Genomic DNA, 16933 nt, shown 5'->3' with positions numbered 1-16933 from the left:
TGTGGACAAAGAAGACACGTGACAATTTGGGAGATTACTTTGCAATGTTTATAACCAACAAGGGAGTATTATCCAGCCTATAGGAAGAAATTGACCAAAAAAAAAAAATGAAAAAGAAAAAAAAGAAGGGATATCTGGGTGGCTCAGTGATTGAGTGTCTGCTTTTGGCTCAGGGAGTGATCCAGGGTCAGGGGATGGAGTCCTGTATCGGGTTCCCTACTGGGAGACTGCCTCTCCCTCTGCCTGTGTCTCTGCCTCTCTCTGTGTGTCTCTCATGAATAAATATAAAAATTTGAAAAAAATAGGAAACCCACTACAGAATGAAGAAAGGATATGAACTAGCATTTTATAGAAGAATTCCCAGTAAGGCTCTAAGTATATGAAAATATGCTCAAACTCATTATCAGAAATCTGCAAAATAAAGTGATGAGGTGTTACTTTACATCTTTTGACTGATACAGAGTTAAACCCGAGATGATGCCAAAGGTTCAGATATTTAGGGATAATGAAATCCACATTTGGGGGAGTGTGCCTGGTGCAGCCATTCTGGAGAGTAATCAGACTCCGATTAGCCCAAGGAGGTTTCTGAATACACTGTGATCCATCCATCCTATTCCTGTTGATATCCCAAAGTAGTCTCATTGTGTTAGAATCTAGGGGTCAACCACCAGGAGAGGGAATTGCTAAAATGTGGTGGACCATGGAATACTAAACTTCAGTTAGAAGATACAGACTAGATGTACACATGAATGAATCCTAAAAACATAGTATTGAGAGAGAAAAAGTGAGAAAGAGACTAGAGACCCAATATCATTCATATAAATGAAGGATGCACACATACAATATAATATAATTTTGCACAAACACCTTTAGTGGCCTGTAGAGGAGAAGGCAGTGAATGTGGGAAAGAGATAAAGGGAATAAATAAATAAGAGAGGAGCTTTGTTTGGGCCAAATATAAGTATCATGAACTTAAAAATATGATGAACATGCTCCTCTTCACTTGAGATCCTAAATGAATGAATGAGCCCTTCCCTTCCATCCATTCTTTCAGATGCATTGCACCACCACCCACCTTTTGGAATGGACCAATTTTTGTTCCCACCAACTAGCTTATGAGTATGCCTTTTCTCCTCGTACTGAACAGCTCAGGGCTTGCTCAGTCTTTGTGACTTCTCTCATTTGAGGCAAAGATAGCGTCATTGTTTTAAATTCCATTTGTCTCCCAGGTGTGCTGCTGATAGTTTCCAAACGCGTTTGCTAATTTTCTTTGGTGTTAGAACTTTTTCATTTTACACTTACATCTATTCAGAGTTTCCGCTGGAGTCATTTTCTACTGCTGTTAAACTCTGCTGTCCTCCCTTTGATATTCTATTTTATTAGAGTTTCTCACCACCTGGTTGTTTCTCTTTGTGTCTTTGATCAACGGGGCTACTTAGCTAACCGATTGCCATGACACTCTTTTTCAACCCATTCTTTGCCTCCAACCTGTGACTTCTCCCTTTTAAATCTATCAAATTAGGTTTATTAGGATCCTCTTCTTGGCTGTTTTTAGGACAATAATCAATGATTTAATTGTTACAGTTTTCCTAACATGTTTTTGTTTTAATTCTTCTTCATTATTCTTCCTTATAAAAAGATTTTAGTGAATTCCATTCGTTTGTTCTTCTGGATAAATATTAAGTTATAACCCAGATTTTGTCAGTTTGTGAGGTCAAAATAAGGATACCACATTCTCATTGCTTGATAGATGCAGGGAGTTGGCAGGGATTACATTGTCCTTTTCTGCATATATGTAGTTTGTCTTTGTACAAAGGGCATAGAGATCCTTATGGTGCTTGCTTTGGAATAATAGTTAAGAGTTACAGACTATTAGTTTCCTCTGTTTCTCTTAGGGGAGAAAAATTCTGAAGAAGGAGAATCCTTCAGAGTGGGTATCAATGCAGGAGTTTTCTGAGAGTCTCTCATATAATACCAGATTATTTTCTTTCTTTCTTTCTTTCTTTCTTTCTTTCTTTCTTTCTTTCTTTCTTTCTTTCTTTCTTTCTTTCTTTCTTCTTCTCTTTCTTTTCTTTTTTAAAGATTTTATCTATTTATTTGAGAAAGAGAGAGAGCGAGCTTGAGTGGAGTGAAGAGGCAGAGGGAGAGGGAGAAGCAGACTCCTCACTGAGCAGGGAGCCCAATGTGGGGCCCAATCCCAGGATCCTGGGATATGACCTGAGCCAAAGGCAGACACTTAGCCGTTGGAGCCACCCAGGCACCCCACTATAGTATTTTCTAACTGGTATTTGCTAGTATGTAGTTTGGTTTGTTCAGTGCTGAACTCTCTTTTTACCTCTTCATTCCTTGAAGGTACAATAATTACCATAATAGTCCCAGTTATTTATTAAATGCCTCTCTGTACCAGGCATAGTACTAGACACTTTAGGTAGGATCTATTATCTCATTTAATTCCCAGAACTCCCTATAATGTCTGCATTGTAATCCTACTCTACAGGTCAGGATGTTGATAATAAGCAGCACAGGTAGGATTCCAACTCAGATATTTTGAAAGCCAATGTTCTGTTTCATGACACTATCTTCCAGCAACCACATAACCTGGAGATAATAGTAAGATATATCTTTATTATACCACTTGCATTTTCAAGAACGTGGTTTAGTAACAATGGTATGATCAAGCATCGTTCGTGCATTTCTAATTTTATTAAGAAAGCCAATTGTGTTTCACTATTAAATAAGTTGATAATTATTAAGAAAATATTAAAGGCTTTTATTCAATTCTTAAGCAATATTTAAAAGGTACAAAAATAATAGAGTGAACACCTATGTGCCCAACATCCAGCTTAAGACCTAAAAGATTACCAAGGGAAGATCTTATATACTTTTCCTTGGTCACATCATATATACCCTCATCCCTCAGAAGTAATTACCCCTCTGAATTTAGGGTTTCAGTGTAATATTTTAAATTATTGTTTTAGTTAGACTCACAAAAACAAACAGGTGGCATCCCCAAATTAGGATAATTTGATGAGGGTGTATTCACGAAGAGGTTTTTATAAGGTGTGGCTATGGGAGAATCACAGAGTAAGTGGAGTGACTTAATGTTGATAGCAACTGGATTAGCCATCTTTAGGACCACAGGGATGAGGGGATCAGTTTCCAGAATCTGGAAGAGGAGAAAGTCATAAGGGATTGTCCTCCGCGAGAGGTTCAGCGACCTCCATCAATGCCCAGAGCTATGTTTGTGGCTACTCATAATTGCAGGGGGTGGGGGCTGGGAAATCATGACCTTTAGATAACGTATACCACCACTCTTAAGAAAAAAAAATTAGGATGCTAACAATAAGAAAGAAGGAGAGAATAGATTTTGTGCAGGCCACCAGTAACATCTGCCACAATTGCTTAAAATTCTTCATTGACTCCTCATTGCCACAAGATAAAATCCAAATTCATTCTTAGCATATGCTGTTCAGGATCCTTTGTGACCTACTCTGGCTACCTGCCCATCCTGCCTGCCTCAAATACTATTTTCCTTGGTCCTAAATTACCGGTCACTTTGTGAATATCAAGCTCTCCTATCTCCACAGCTTTGTACATGCTGTTGGGTACCCCTTTGGCTTCACTACATCATAATTGTTTTGTTTACCCCAAATACCTCATCTTTCAAGTCTAGCTGGAGCATTACTTCCTATTTGAAATCTGCTTTGATCCTTACAACCAGATTAGGTGCTCCCTCCCGTACATTCCCATAGCACTTGATTTCTATCATTCATTCATTTGATTGTAATGAAGTTGTTTGTTGTGTGTCTATGTCCCTGACTCAGTGAGTTCCTTAAGTGTAATATGAATAAAGAAATGAGTTGGTGTTGGTCTTAAGCTCTTGTCTGGGCAGATATTGTTTGACACAAATGAGTATTGCCTTTTGTTTTGATATCCCTTTGACTTTGGTACTCTGTGTACCTGAGCCATGCATTTCTATTTCAGTGATGTTTTTTTCAAAGCCATATTTGTTGTGAATCTATATTTGTTCCCTTTTGCTTCCAGTTGTTGAAATGGATGAAGAAAATGGACTTTTACTTCTAGAACTGAATCCTCCTAACCCCTGGGATTCAGAACCCAGAGCTCCGGAACATTTGGCTTTTGGAGAAGTACAGGTAATAAAATTATAATATTCTTAAAAACAAAAATAAAACTAAGATGTCCATTTAAATATGTAAATATATAAAATAAAACGAAGATATATATATTTACATCCTGTATTACCTTGAATAGTCTTTGAGGTGGCTAGTTAGGACATGAAATAAAGTTATTCTGAACTATTAAGCAAATTTCTTAGGAATCCCCAGAACTTGATAGGAATTTCAAAGAAATATATTCAGAAGAAAACCAAAAACCAAAAGCCATGAATAAAGGAGTTCCCAAAGGAGAGTCATGCCAAAGTTTTGGAGGAAGTTTGGAAATTACCTTTGATATCAGATTGCTGTCAGATAAGATGGCTAGTTGTATATTTCTGCACCATGTGATTTTCCTAGCTTTAGGATTTTCTATGGAGGAAACAGTTTTTTCTGCTTAATATTGAAGAGAGTTTCTGAGAAGATGTCCCAGTTGGAAATTATAGCCATTCCCAGAAGGACCAGGAAGTCATAACATGTACACACAGAACCTGTAAGTGAGAAAGAGAGAGAGCGAGCTTGAGTGGAGTGAAGAGGCAGAGGGAGAGGGAGAAGCAGACTCCTCACTGAGCAGGGAGCCCAATGTGGGGCCCAATCCCAGGATCCTGGGATATGACCTGAGCCAAAGGCAGACACTTAGCCGTTGGAGCCACCCAGGCACCCCACTATAGTATTTTCTAACTGGTATTTGCTAGTATGTAGTTTGGTTTGTTCAGTGCTGAACTCTCTTTTTACCTCTTCATTCCTTGAAGGTACAATAATTACCATAATAGTCCCAGTTATTTATTAAATGCCTCTCTGTACCAGGCATAGTACTAGACACTTTAGGTAGGATCTATTATCTCATTTAATTCCCAGAACTCCCTATAATGTCTGCATTGTAATCCTACTCTACAGGTCAGGATGTTGATAATAAGCAGCACAGGTAGGATTCCAACTCAGATATTTTGAAAGCCAATGTTCTGTTTCATGACACTATCTTCCAGCAACCACATAACCTGGAGATAATAGTAAGATATATCTTTATTATACCACTTGCATTTTCAAGAACGTGGTTTAGTAACAATGGTATGATCAAGCATCGTTCGTGCATTTCTAATTTTATTAAGAAAGCCAATTGTGTTTCACTATTAAATAAGTTGATAATTATTAAGAAAATATTAAAGGCTTTTATTCAATTCTTAAGCAATATTTAAAAGGTACAAAAATAATAGAGTGAACACCTATGTGCCCAACATCCAGCTTAAGACCTAAAAGATTACCAAGGGAAGATCTTATATACTTTTCCTTGGTCACATCATATATACCCTCATCCCTCAGAAGTAATTACCCCTCTGAATTTAGGGTTTCAGTGTAATATTTTAAATTATTGTTTTAGTTAGACTCACAAAAACAAACAGGTGGCATCCCCAAATTAGGATAATTTGATGAGGGTGTATTCACGAAGAGGTTTTTATAAGGTGTGGCTATGGGAGAATCACAGAGTAAGTGGAGTGACTTAATGTTGATAGCAACTGGATTAGCCATCTTTAGGACCACAGGGATGAGGGGATCAGTTTCCAGAATCTGGAAGAGGAGAAAGTCATAAGGGATTGTCCTCCGCGAGAGGTTCAGCGACCTCCATCAATGCCCAGAGCTATGTTTGTGGCTACTCATAATTGCAGGGGGTGGGGGGCTGGGAAATCATGACCTTTAGATAACGTATACCACCACTCTTAAGAAAAAAAAATTAGGATGCTAACAATAAGAAAGAAGGAGAGAATAGATTTTGTGCAGGCCACCAGTAACATCTGCCACAATTGCTTAAAATTCTTCATTGACTCCTCATTGCCACAAGATAAAATCCAAATTCATTCTTAGCATATGCTGTTCAGGATCCTTTGTGACCTACTCTGGCTACCTGCCCATCCTGCCTGCCTCAAATACTATTTTCCTTGGTCCTAAATTACCGGTCACTTTGTGAATATCAAGCTCTCCTATCTCCACAGCTTTGTACATGCTGTTGGGTACCCCTTTGGCTTCACTACATCATAATTGTTTTGTTTACCCCAAATACCTCATCTTTCAAGTCTAGCTGGAGCATTACTTCCTATTTGAAATCTGCTTTGATCCTTACAACCAGATTAGGTGCTCCCTCCCGTACATTCCCATAGCACTTGATTTCTATCATTCATTCATTTGATTGTAATGAAGTTGTTTGTTGTGTGTCTATGTCCCTGACTCAGTGAGTTCCTTAAGTGTAATATGAATAAAGAAATGAGTTGGTGTTGGTCTTAAGCTCTTGTCTGGGCAGATATTGTTTGACACAAATGAGTATTGCCTTTTGTTTTGATATCCCTTTGACTTTTGGTACTCTGTGTACCTGAGCCATGCATTTCTATTTCAGTGATGTTTTTTTCAAAGCCATATTTGTTGTGAATCTATATTTGTTCCCTTTTGCTTCCAGTTGTTGAAATGGATGAAGAAAATGGACTTTTACTTCTAGAACTGAATCCTCCTAACCCCTGGGATTCAGAACCCAGAGCTCCGGAACATTTGGCTTTTGGAGAAGTACAGGTAATAAAATTATAATATTCTTAAAAACAAAAATAAAACTAAGATGTCCATTTAAATATGTAAATATATAAAATAAAACGAAGATATATATATTTACATCCTGTATTACCTTGAATAGTCTTTGAGGTGGCTAGTTAGGACATGAAATAAAGTTATTCTGAACTATTAAGCAAATTTCTTAGGAATCCCCAGAACTTGATAGGAATTTCAAAGAAATATATTCAGAAGAAAACCAAAAACCAAAAAGCCATGAATAAAGGAGTTCCCAAAGGAGAGTCATGCCAAAGTTTTGGAGGAAGTTTGGAAATTACCTTTGATATCAGATTGCTGTCAGATAAGATGGCTAGTTGTATATTTCTGCACCATGCCCTAAAATCTTTTACAAACCTTTTTGTAAATTTTCCTAGCTTTAGGATTTTCTATGGAGGAAACAGTTTGGCAGTTTGGGAGAGGTAAACAGTCAATTCATTTTTCTGGAATATTTGGGAAGCTTGTAAAAATGGACATTGACTTCTCTGAGAAAACAAATGGGAACCTGCTAAAACAGGCATAATAAAACAGAATTGAATTCCTTGGCCTCTCTTCTCCCTCTTTGTTGCCTTTCCACACCAGAGTTTCTGCTACCTTATCTCTGCTTCTTGATGTACTTCCTGTTTGCTGTGGATGTGTCAGACCATGGGAAAAGAGGGAGGAATTGAGTTGGAATCTCCCATTCTGTGTCTCTCTGTGCCTCTTTATAGCCATTCCCAGAAGACCTTGACATATTGAGTAAGTTACATAATTTAGAAGAGGAAGTCTTGAAACTAAGCATGTACTTTATGTTGGATAATAGGATTTAATTAAAAACACAGAATTTCCCTGTAAAGAATAAAATGTTTTGCAAAAGAAGAAGAAGAAGAAGAAGAAGAAGAAGAAGAAGAAGAAGAAGAAGAAGAAGAAGAAGAAAGGAAGGAAGGAAGGAAGGAAGGAAGGAAGGAAGGAAGGAGGGAAGGAAGGAAGGAGAAAGAAAGAAAAAGAAAGAAAGAAAGAAAAAAAGAAAAGAAAAGAAAAGAAAAGAGAAGAAAAGAAAGGAAAGAAAGATAAAGAAAAGAAAAGGAAAGAAAAGGAAGCAGCATGGTGTGCCCACCCATCCAAACTCAACGGGAGTCATCCACTCCTTGCCTATTCACAGCCACTCCGGCATATAACTCCCCAGGTGTCTGACATTACCTCTCTAACTGCCTTCCCTTATAAATTGTGCCCTTGAGGACTGGTCATGGAGAATATTCTGCAGTGCAGATTGTAAATAAGCATTTAGGAGCTAATTTAAATAGAGCAAATTAGGAAAATCAGTTGTTTTGACACCTAAAACCAGCCATGAGAATTTCTGTTTTAAAGAAGGGGTGATGGGTCTCAGGAGCTGTATTCCATATAAAGACTTTCGCGGAGTTTCCCTGGAGTCCTATTTGCCTTGAGCATTCTTAGAAGCGAAGTTCTCCAGGGTTGGCTAGTAAGCTAAGAGGCAAGACCTCTCAGCTCATTGTTGCTGGCTGGTTAATGAATGATTCAATTATTTGATCTCACTGTCTTCCAACAGATAACATACCTCGCTCACGCCTGTATGGACCTCAAGCTGGGAGACAAGAGGATGGTGTTCGACCCCTGGTTAATAGGTCCTGCCTTTGCCCGGGGATGGTGGCTGCTGCACGAGCCTCCCTCTGATTGGCTGGAGAGGCTGTGCCAGGCAGACCTAATTTACATCAGTCATATGCACTCGGACCATCTCAGGTAATGGAGTCCTGAGCACTCTGCTAGGAAGAAAACAGGGCAGTGGTGCTTTTGCCATTACTGTTCCCTTTGGGCAAGGTTCAGTTGGGATGGTGAGGAGAAGAAGAATTCAGATAATTCCTTATATTTGCATAGCCTCCTTTTAGCAGAGCTTTCAAGCTTTATATACCACTCAGAGTGAGGAAGGAACCATTGTGGGGAGGAGGAGCAGGGGTTAACAACCCTCCCTATCCTCTCACTTCCCACTCTTGAGCCATGTGGTAAAAGTCTGCAGTGAAGGATGGTCAGAGTTGACTTCCTTTCTCAGTTCAACATTTGTAGCAGAAGTCTGCTCGCGTTTTCCGTACAGGGCCAGAGGTTGAATAGTTGAGGCTCTACCAGCCCTGTGGTCACTGTCAAACCTGCTCAACTCTGTGGTTGTGGCACAAAGGCAGTCTTAGATAAGGCTGCATTTGAATAAAGTCTTATTCATAGACAATGACACTTGAATGTCATAGAATTTCCATTATGTCACAAAATACCATATGTCCTTTTGATGATCTTTTCAACCCTTTTAAAAAGGTAAAAACCATTCTTAGCTTGCAGGAGTAGGTTGCTGTGGTTTGCCAATTGCGGATTTTAGAGCATCTCCATAACCCTGAGATCCCCGCTTTTTAAGCCTGAGTCAGCCTCATCCAACCCTTCACTGAAACCAACTATCCATACTGAAAATAAGAACTGAAACCTCCCCAACCCAGGCAATCAGAGAGGAGGGAGGAAAGAAGAATTTACACACATTTGCAAAAGAACTATTTAGAGAAGACGGGGAGCACGCTCTGAACCCCTTGGTTAATCACAGGAGCGGTTCTGTTCTTGTTGAGAAGTTTGTATCACTGCTGCTGGGTTTAATATAAACACAGAGCAATGCCCACAATGCTATAAAAGGAGTAACTTCAACTTTTTTTTTCTGTGATCCTACATGACAGAGGTCACATGTAGGACACTCCTTTGATAGAAATGTCTATGGTTAGGGATGATAGGTTTTGCTTCCTGGTTGACTGGCCCTTGGATTTTCTACTCAAGCATAGGAGATCTCTAGGACATGAATATGTTCACATTTATTTTTTTGTAAGGAAAAAAAAAACTTAATTTATTGGTTTAGTAACAAATTACCCGCAGCACACTTACAAATTGGTGACAACCTAATATTGTGGTACTATAATGAAAAATCTACTTGTCCACTGCATGATACCTCTGTCACACACAATGTCCTGGAACTAAACTGGCACAGCCCTGAGTTTCTGAGAACTCTGGGTTCATGCATCCTGTGATAACAGTGATACATGGTAATAATTTTATATAGCTTGTCTACAAAGAGTAGTATAACATGTATGAGGTGATTGCACGATAGTGTCTATTACAAATGCACTTGCCTGAAGTCTTAATAACAGTTTATTCAGGATATACATGGAATTTAAGGTAAGGGAAGAAGTTTTCATGTCATTTTGTCTTGTTATATCACAACCACAGCCCTACAAACCAGTTCAATTTTAATTTCAGGGACTCATGTGGGTGAACTTGTCAGGCATTAAAACACCAGTCCTCAAACAGAGGTGAAGTAGTCACTTTAAGACTAAAGGAACAATGGCCTGTTTTGTGTGTATATAGCATTCTATAAACACAGTCTTTACCTGAGCTAAAATGGAAGATGGTTTTCTTTTCATTTACCAATGGTATCACTCAAAAAAACAAAGGGGGAAAGCCAATGTCCTTAGAGAGTAGTCTTTAGTCAAAGACATGTGATTTTATTGTGTAAATGGAGGGAGTATTGTAATAGATGATTTTTAATAAATGCCAGTATGAATTGTCAACGATTTTTTAAAAAATCACAAAACAATAAACATCCATTTTAGAGTAATTTATCCTAACTCCTGTGTCCTTTAAAATAGAAGATTTAGGTGCTGAACTCTGATTGGAGGCACATTCAAAGAATCTTTGACTTTTCAAATTAGCTTTGTTTGTTTTTCAAATCCTTTGTTTTTAAAGAACAGAATTTACTGATTTTCCCCACCCCCGGATTCTACTTATTTGAATATCTTTTTTTTTTTAAGATTGTATTTATTTATTCATGACAGACATAGAGAGAGAGAGAGAGAGGCAGAGACACAGGCAGAGGGAGAAGCAGGCTCTATGCAGGGAGCCTGACGTGGGACTCAATCCTGGGTCTCCAGGATCAGGCCCTGGACTGAAGTTGGCGCTAAACCGCTAAACCACTTGGGCTGCCCTGCATGCTTTTCTTACAATTAAATAACTATATCCCTGGACATTTTCTTACAATTAAATAACTATTTTCCTTGACATTGTACTCTGTGTACAAATGTGAGCCTTATATCAGGCAGAGCATTCATAAGAGTCTAGGATTGCCTTCTAATAGAAGAAGCACGAGGGCTAGAATCTGGGAAACCTGACTTTGAATACCAATCTATTATTTGTTAGTTGTATATTTCTGAATATATTTCCTCACTTATAAAAACAAAACAAAAATTCAGAGGGTTTTTATGGTAAGAATCAAAGTACCATGTGAAAGTGCCTAGCACTATGTTCGACATATAATGGTTACCTATTTACTTGTTTATTATTCATGTTTTTGCCACACCCCATAGTTGTATATCATTTTTTTAATGTAATGAAAACTCAGTAAATAAAAGTTGACTTAATCTAATGTAGGGATTTGAAAATACGTGGCTGGTTAATTGTGTACTGATTTATGATTACTACAAATCTTGAATGTTGTTTTCTTCTACATTAATTTGACTGTGTTACCTAACTGGTAACTGACGGACTATAAGGACTTCTTCTTCTTCTTTTTTTTTTTTTTAAAGAGAACTTCAGTTTAATAAACAAAGCTAAGTGGCGGGAATTTAAGTTTGCACTTGACATGATACTTAAACCAAACCAAAGGGCTGAAACTCAGTATTTAGACAAAGAACACAGTTCACTCATCACTAGGCAAAGAAAATGGTCCACAGCAGGTGGCACACAGAACTCCCATAGAAAACAAAGGTCACAAATATTTTGCTTTTAGGAAACATAAAACAATGGGTTGATGTGTCTTTTACAAATACATAATATAAAAACGCACAGCGCACCCTCCCTTGAACAGAAATCCATCACATTTTTTTATGTGACTTCCCCTATTCCCTCCACCCCTTTACTTTATTCTACACACTGAAGTGTGGCTAACAACCTTTGAAAGTTGAAAAACTGCCCACAGGGGTGGGTAGCGCACAGGTTCTCCTCGTCCTATGGACCAGGTCTTTGTCTTCCTGGGAGCTGCTACATGAGGAATGAGAAAAAATGAAAATCTTCTTCCATCTTCACTTCCCATGGAAAATAATATGTTCCATCCTTGTCTTAGAAAAATGGGCTATCATTCAGATAATCTTTCCAAAGAACTTCACCTACCAGAAACCTCCACATGACTTTTTCCACCCTGCACCTTCTGTTAGAACTATGTCTACTCAAAGCAGCTCAGTGTAGCAGATAGAATTTGCATGCTGGTTGACATACCATGCCATGGGATGTGGTATATTCTAATAAGAAAAAAGAAATCTTGTAGGAAACTCCCCTTCTCCTTTATAGTCAGCCTTGAGAAAAACAAAACAAAGCAACCCTTCTTTTGAACTCTGATGAGAGTGTTTCTTCAATTCCTTGCTTCTTGATCAACATGTTGGTGTAAGGAGCAAACTGTTTCTTCTACTAGATGATCTGATTCTTTCATCTTTCAACATTTCATCCTTCTAATCCTAGCTACCCGACACTGAAGAAGCTTGCTGAGAGAAGACCAGATATTCCCATTTATGTTGGAAACACGGAAAGACCTGTATTTTGGAATCTGAATCAGAGCGGTGTCCAGTTGACTAATATCAATGTAGTGCCATTTGGAATATGGCAGCAGGTCAGATATATGTGGGTTTTTTCTATACTTTCCAATTATGCTTTCTGGGTTGAATTGTAGATGAGGTAGTTACTTTAAGATTAAAGAAACAATGGCCTATTTTGTCTGTATGTAGCACTTTGTAAATACAACCTTATTTGACCTAAAAGATTTTTTCCTCATTTACCAATGATATAATTCTACTGTACAGGATAATAAATCTTAGTTTTGAATGAAGGATTTCTTTCCAGATAAGCTGACAACTTTCTCCAATACCAAATTAAAAGCCGAACTGACATACACAGTTGTTGATTTTATTGTTAAATTCCAGGTAGACAAAAATCTTCGATTCATGATCTTGATGGATGGCATTCATCCTGAGATGGACACTTGCATTATTGTGGAGTATAAAGGTACCTTCTCACCCTCATCAATAATGAAAGAGAAAAATGCTCCTGGAAAGAAGGGTGATAACAGCCATCTGAAATTTCATCCTATGTTCATCTTCTTCCATCTTCACTTCCCATGGAATATAATATGTTCCATCCTTGTCTTAGAAAAATGGGCTATCATTCAGATAATCTTTCCAAAGAACATATTAACTGTAACGTTGTCTATGTAATGAGAGATGCAAAGCTTCTTTTGTAAGGCAACAGATATTTTGTATTTCACATATAGTAATTCCTTCAAACTGCCTTTATTGAATAAATGTCTTACTTTTTGAATTTTTGGTTCCCATACAGTTAACATCTGGTGTTAACATGAGTTTCAGGTGTACAATTAGTGATTCAGCACTTCCATACATCACCTGGTGCTCATTACAAGTGCCCTCCTTCATCTCCATCACCTGTTTCTCCATCTCCCCATCCACCTCCCCTCTGGTAACCCTCAGTTTGTTTTCTATAGGTTGTCTGTTTCTTGGCTTATCTTTGTCTTTTTTTCCTTTGCTGATTTGTTTTGTTTCTTAAATTCCACATAAGAGTGAAATCGTATGGTATTTGGCTATCATATAATATATGGGGATCCATTCCAATAATATATTGGGGATATATATATATATATATATATATATATATATATACACTTGTATATATATTCTTTATCCATTCATCAATCAATGGACACTTGGGCTGCTTCCACGGTCTGTGTATTGCAGGTAATTCTGCTATAAACATCAGAGTACATGTAGCTCTTTGAATTACTGTTTTTATATTTTAGGAGAAGATACCCAGTAGTGCTATTGATAGTTCTACTTTTAACTTCTTGAGGAACCTCCATACTGTTTTCCACAGTGGCTGCATGAGTTTGCATTCCCACCAACAGTGCAAGGGGGTTCCCCTTTCTCCATATCCTTGTCAACGCTTGATGTTTCTTGTTTGCTTTTTATTTTTATTTTTTTAGGAACAGACTCTTTTTTTTTAAGGTTATTTATTGTTTTTAGTAATCTCTACACCCAGCATAGGGCTCGAACTCACAACCCTGAGATCAAGAGTTACATGCTATTCCAACTGAGCCAGCCAGGCACCCCTCTTGTGTTTTTTATTTTAGCCATTCTGACAAATGTCTTACTTTTGTGTTGAAATATTATCATGTAGTATAATCATGGGCATGGGCTTCTGCCTTTCATGTGGGAAGATGGCTTTACTGCACCAACAATCATTGAATGGAATTTGTGGAAGGTTGAGAGATTCCTATTGATCCAGTCACTGTTCTCCTGCATTCTTTGGGCTCAACATCTAGAAATAGCTGACTGAGGAGAGTAATTTATCTGTGATAATAGAGTGAGATCAAGCTAATTGTCCTCACGGAACATCCAGAACCTATCAAATCAAATAGGATGAATCTATTCACTGGAAAATCAAAAAATACTATTGAAGATTTTAGGTTTTCAAATATTACTCATCTTTTTCCTTGGACATAAGTGATGCTTCTCTAATCAAACTAGTCAGACTGTAGACTTGGAAGACTTTGTTGGCTTGGGAATTCAAACTGTATGGTGTCCTGTCCAAGATTTCACCCTGAATACTCATGCCACTTTATTTTTCCATAGGTCATAAGATACTTAATACAGTGGACTGCACCAGACCCAATGGGGGAAGGTTGCCTGAGAAGGTTGCTCTAATGATGAGTGATTTTGCTGGAGGAGCATCAGGCTTTCCAATGACTTTCAGTGGTGGAAAATTTACTGGTAATATTTTATATCAGAGTGATGCCAAGGAGCAGGCATGGAACTTTGCTAAATGCTGTGAGAATAAATACAAAGATAATTAAGGCACGGTCCCTTCCCACAAGAAGTTTACAATCTTACTAGGAAACTAGACTTGCAAGGACACCTGAGTGGCTTAGTGGTTTAGCGCCTGCCTCCGGCCCAGGGCTTGATCCTAGAATCCTGGGATTGAGTCCCACATCGGGCTCCCTGCATGGAGCCTGCTTCTCCCTCTACCTGTGTCTCTGCCCCGCCCCCCCCCCCCCCCCGTGTCTCTCATGAGTAAATAAATAAAATCTTAAAAAAAAAGAAAGAAAGAAAGAAAGAAAGAAAGAAAGAAAGAAAGAAAGAAAGAAACTAGACTTGCAGACCACAGATATACAAACTAAAGTTTCCACCTCAAAATGTGATGCCGGAACATGAAAGGAACACTGAGGAAATTAGAGTGCATCTCAAGAATAGTAAAGAAAAATAATCATCTGGATCAGTTTGATTTATGGTGTATAGACAGTAGAGCAGAACAGAAAAGGTCCAGTGTTGTTAATCCAGGCTTAAATGCTCTTGGAAGGTGGTTCAGAACAGGGCGTGTGCAGCTTGACATGAGCACTTCCCCTAGGCCCTATGAAACACTCATATAAGGGAAGAGTGCAGCCACTAAAGGTAATGTTACTGGGGGCTAGGGAGTAGGGGAAATGGGGGAGCTGTTCATCAGAGAGTACAAACTTCTAGTTATAAGATGAGTGGATTCTGAGGGTGTAATGTGCAGCACAGTAACCACTATAGTTAATGATATTGTTTTCTTTTTTTAAGGATTTATTTATTTATTTTAGAGAATGCAAATGAGAGAGAGAGCAGAGGGGAGGGGCAGAGGGAGAGGGAGAGAGTCCCAAGCAAACTCTGCATTAAGCAGGGAGCCTGATGTGGGGCTCGATCTCATGACCCTGAGGTCATGACTTGAGCTGAAACCAAGAATCAGTTGCTTAACTGACTGAACCACCAAGGCACCCCACTGATATTGTTTCATACACCTGAAAGTTGTATCTATTGAGAATAGATCTCAAATGTTTCCACCAAATACACAAAATGGTAATTGTGTGAAGTGATGGAGGTGGTAACTAACCTTAATGTGGCCGTGATTTTGCAATACATACATGTATCACATCATCACATTGCATACCTTAAACTTACATAAATGTTAGATGTCAATTATATCTCAAATCTAGGGGGAAAACCCATGGGGTCCAAGGCAGGGGCTCTTCTGCTCTGAGTCTAAGGGTGGTGCTGGGTTGGGATGGGAGAAAGTGTGTAAATGGTATCCTCAATACTAGAACTCTAAGGGCTCAGTCCATGGCTACTTAGTAAATTATATGTTTGGTACATGATCTGTAACAATGGGGCAGAAATGTTACTTGCAGCGTGAGGAAAGTTCTGTCTGGTTCCTTCCTCTCCTCTATAGGTCTCTATTCATTGCCTGCCAGGGTGCATAACCAAGTGAGAGAGAGAAGATGCCTGTCCTTATTGAGTTAACTGGGGAGGCAAAATATACCTCTGAAAGGCTAGTTAGAATAATCCTGTTCCCATGTGAGTATGTGCCTGTGTATGTGAGTGAATACATGCACTCACTAAAAAAAAAAAAAATCTGGACTATACCAGAATGTTAATAAGTCTAAGTTATGGGTAACATACTTTTCTGTATCTTTGTGTATGTTTATCAGATTTTCATAGCAATAACAACAGGAACAGCTCCCTGACATGGTGTGCTATGTGGCCTGGGCCTTGCCTAATTCCTTGGCTTCCTTTGCTGCCTATCTCTGATTACTTGCTATCTGTCAGTCGGCACTGGCCTGCCTTTTGTTCCTCACACCCAGTACACCACGTGCTTTCCTGCCATGGGCCTTTGTATTTGCTGTTTCTACCACTTGGACTTTTGTTGCCCCCGCTCACGTGGTGGGCACCTTCTCTTCTGCGTGTGTGTCTGTGTCTTATGACTCAGATGTCACCTTGCCTAACTGCCCTGTCTGATGATAACCCTCTACCCCTCTGCACCCCAGCCCCTCCACCCATTGCCCTGGTTTACTTGCTTCCTAGCTCATCACTCTTTGAAATGACCTTTTGTCTTGCCTTGTTCATTGTTTGCTCCTCTCACTAGAATAAATGCTCCACAGGAGGAGGAACCCGCTGTGTTGGTTCACCACTGTATTCTCAGTGCCAAAAACTATGTCTGGCACATAGTAGGTACTCAGTAAATATTGATTGAATGGACGAATGAGCAGGTGAACACCTGTGAGCTAGGAATAATGGCTCAGAGCTGCATTG

General features: G+C 38.8%; 1 protein-coding gene across 6 annotated transcripts in view; it reads left to right on the top strand.

Moving 5' to 3' along the window:
• The window catches only part of LOC112657055 (cytidine monophosphate-N-acetylneuraminic acid hydroxylase), a 133400-nt gene that overhangs the window by 56759 nt on the left and 59708 nt on the right, over positions 1–16933 (top strand). For 5 of the 6 annotated variants that reach the window (XR_007408327.1, XR_007408326.1, XM_025442849.3 and 2 more), the window contains exons 4-8: positions 4045–4154; positions 8305–8495; positions 12285–12432; positions 12743–12824; positions 14462–14599. Coding sequence is in view for 4 of the 6 variants with exons in the window: in XM_025442849.3 (XP_025298634.3) it covers positions 4045–4154; positions 8305–8495; positions 12285–12432; positions 12743–12824; positions 14462–14599 (669 nt within the window). In the remaining 2 variants the exon portion in view is untranslated. Of the gene's footprint in view, positions 1–4044; positions 4155–6618; positions 6729–8304; positions 8496–12284; positions 12433–12742; positions 12825–14461; positions 14600–16933 lie in introns of all 6 variants that reach the window. The other variant, XM_025442872.3, reaches the window with a different exon arrangement.

Source organism: Canis lupus, chromosome 35 (assembly GCF_003254725.2).
Source record: "Canis lupus dingo isolate Sandy chromosome 35, ASM325472v2, whole genome shotgun sequence".
Lineage (NCBI taxonomy): Eukaryota > Metazoa > Chordata > Mammalia > Carnivora > Canidae > Canis > Canis lupus.
Note: the sequence above shows the minus strand (reverse complement) of the source record. Positions and strands in the feature narration are given on the sequence as shown.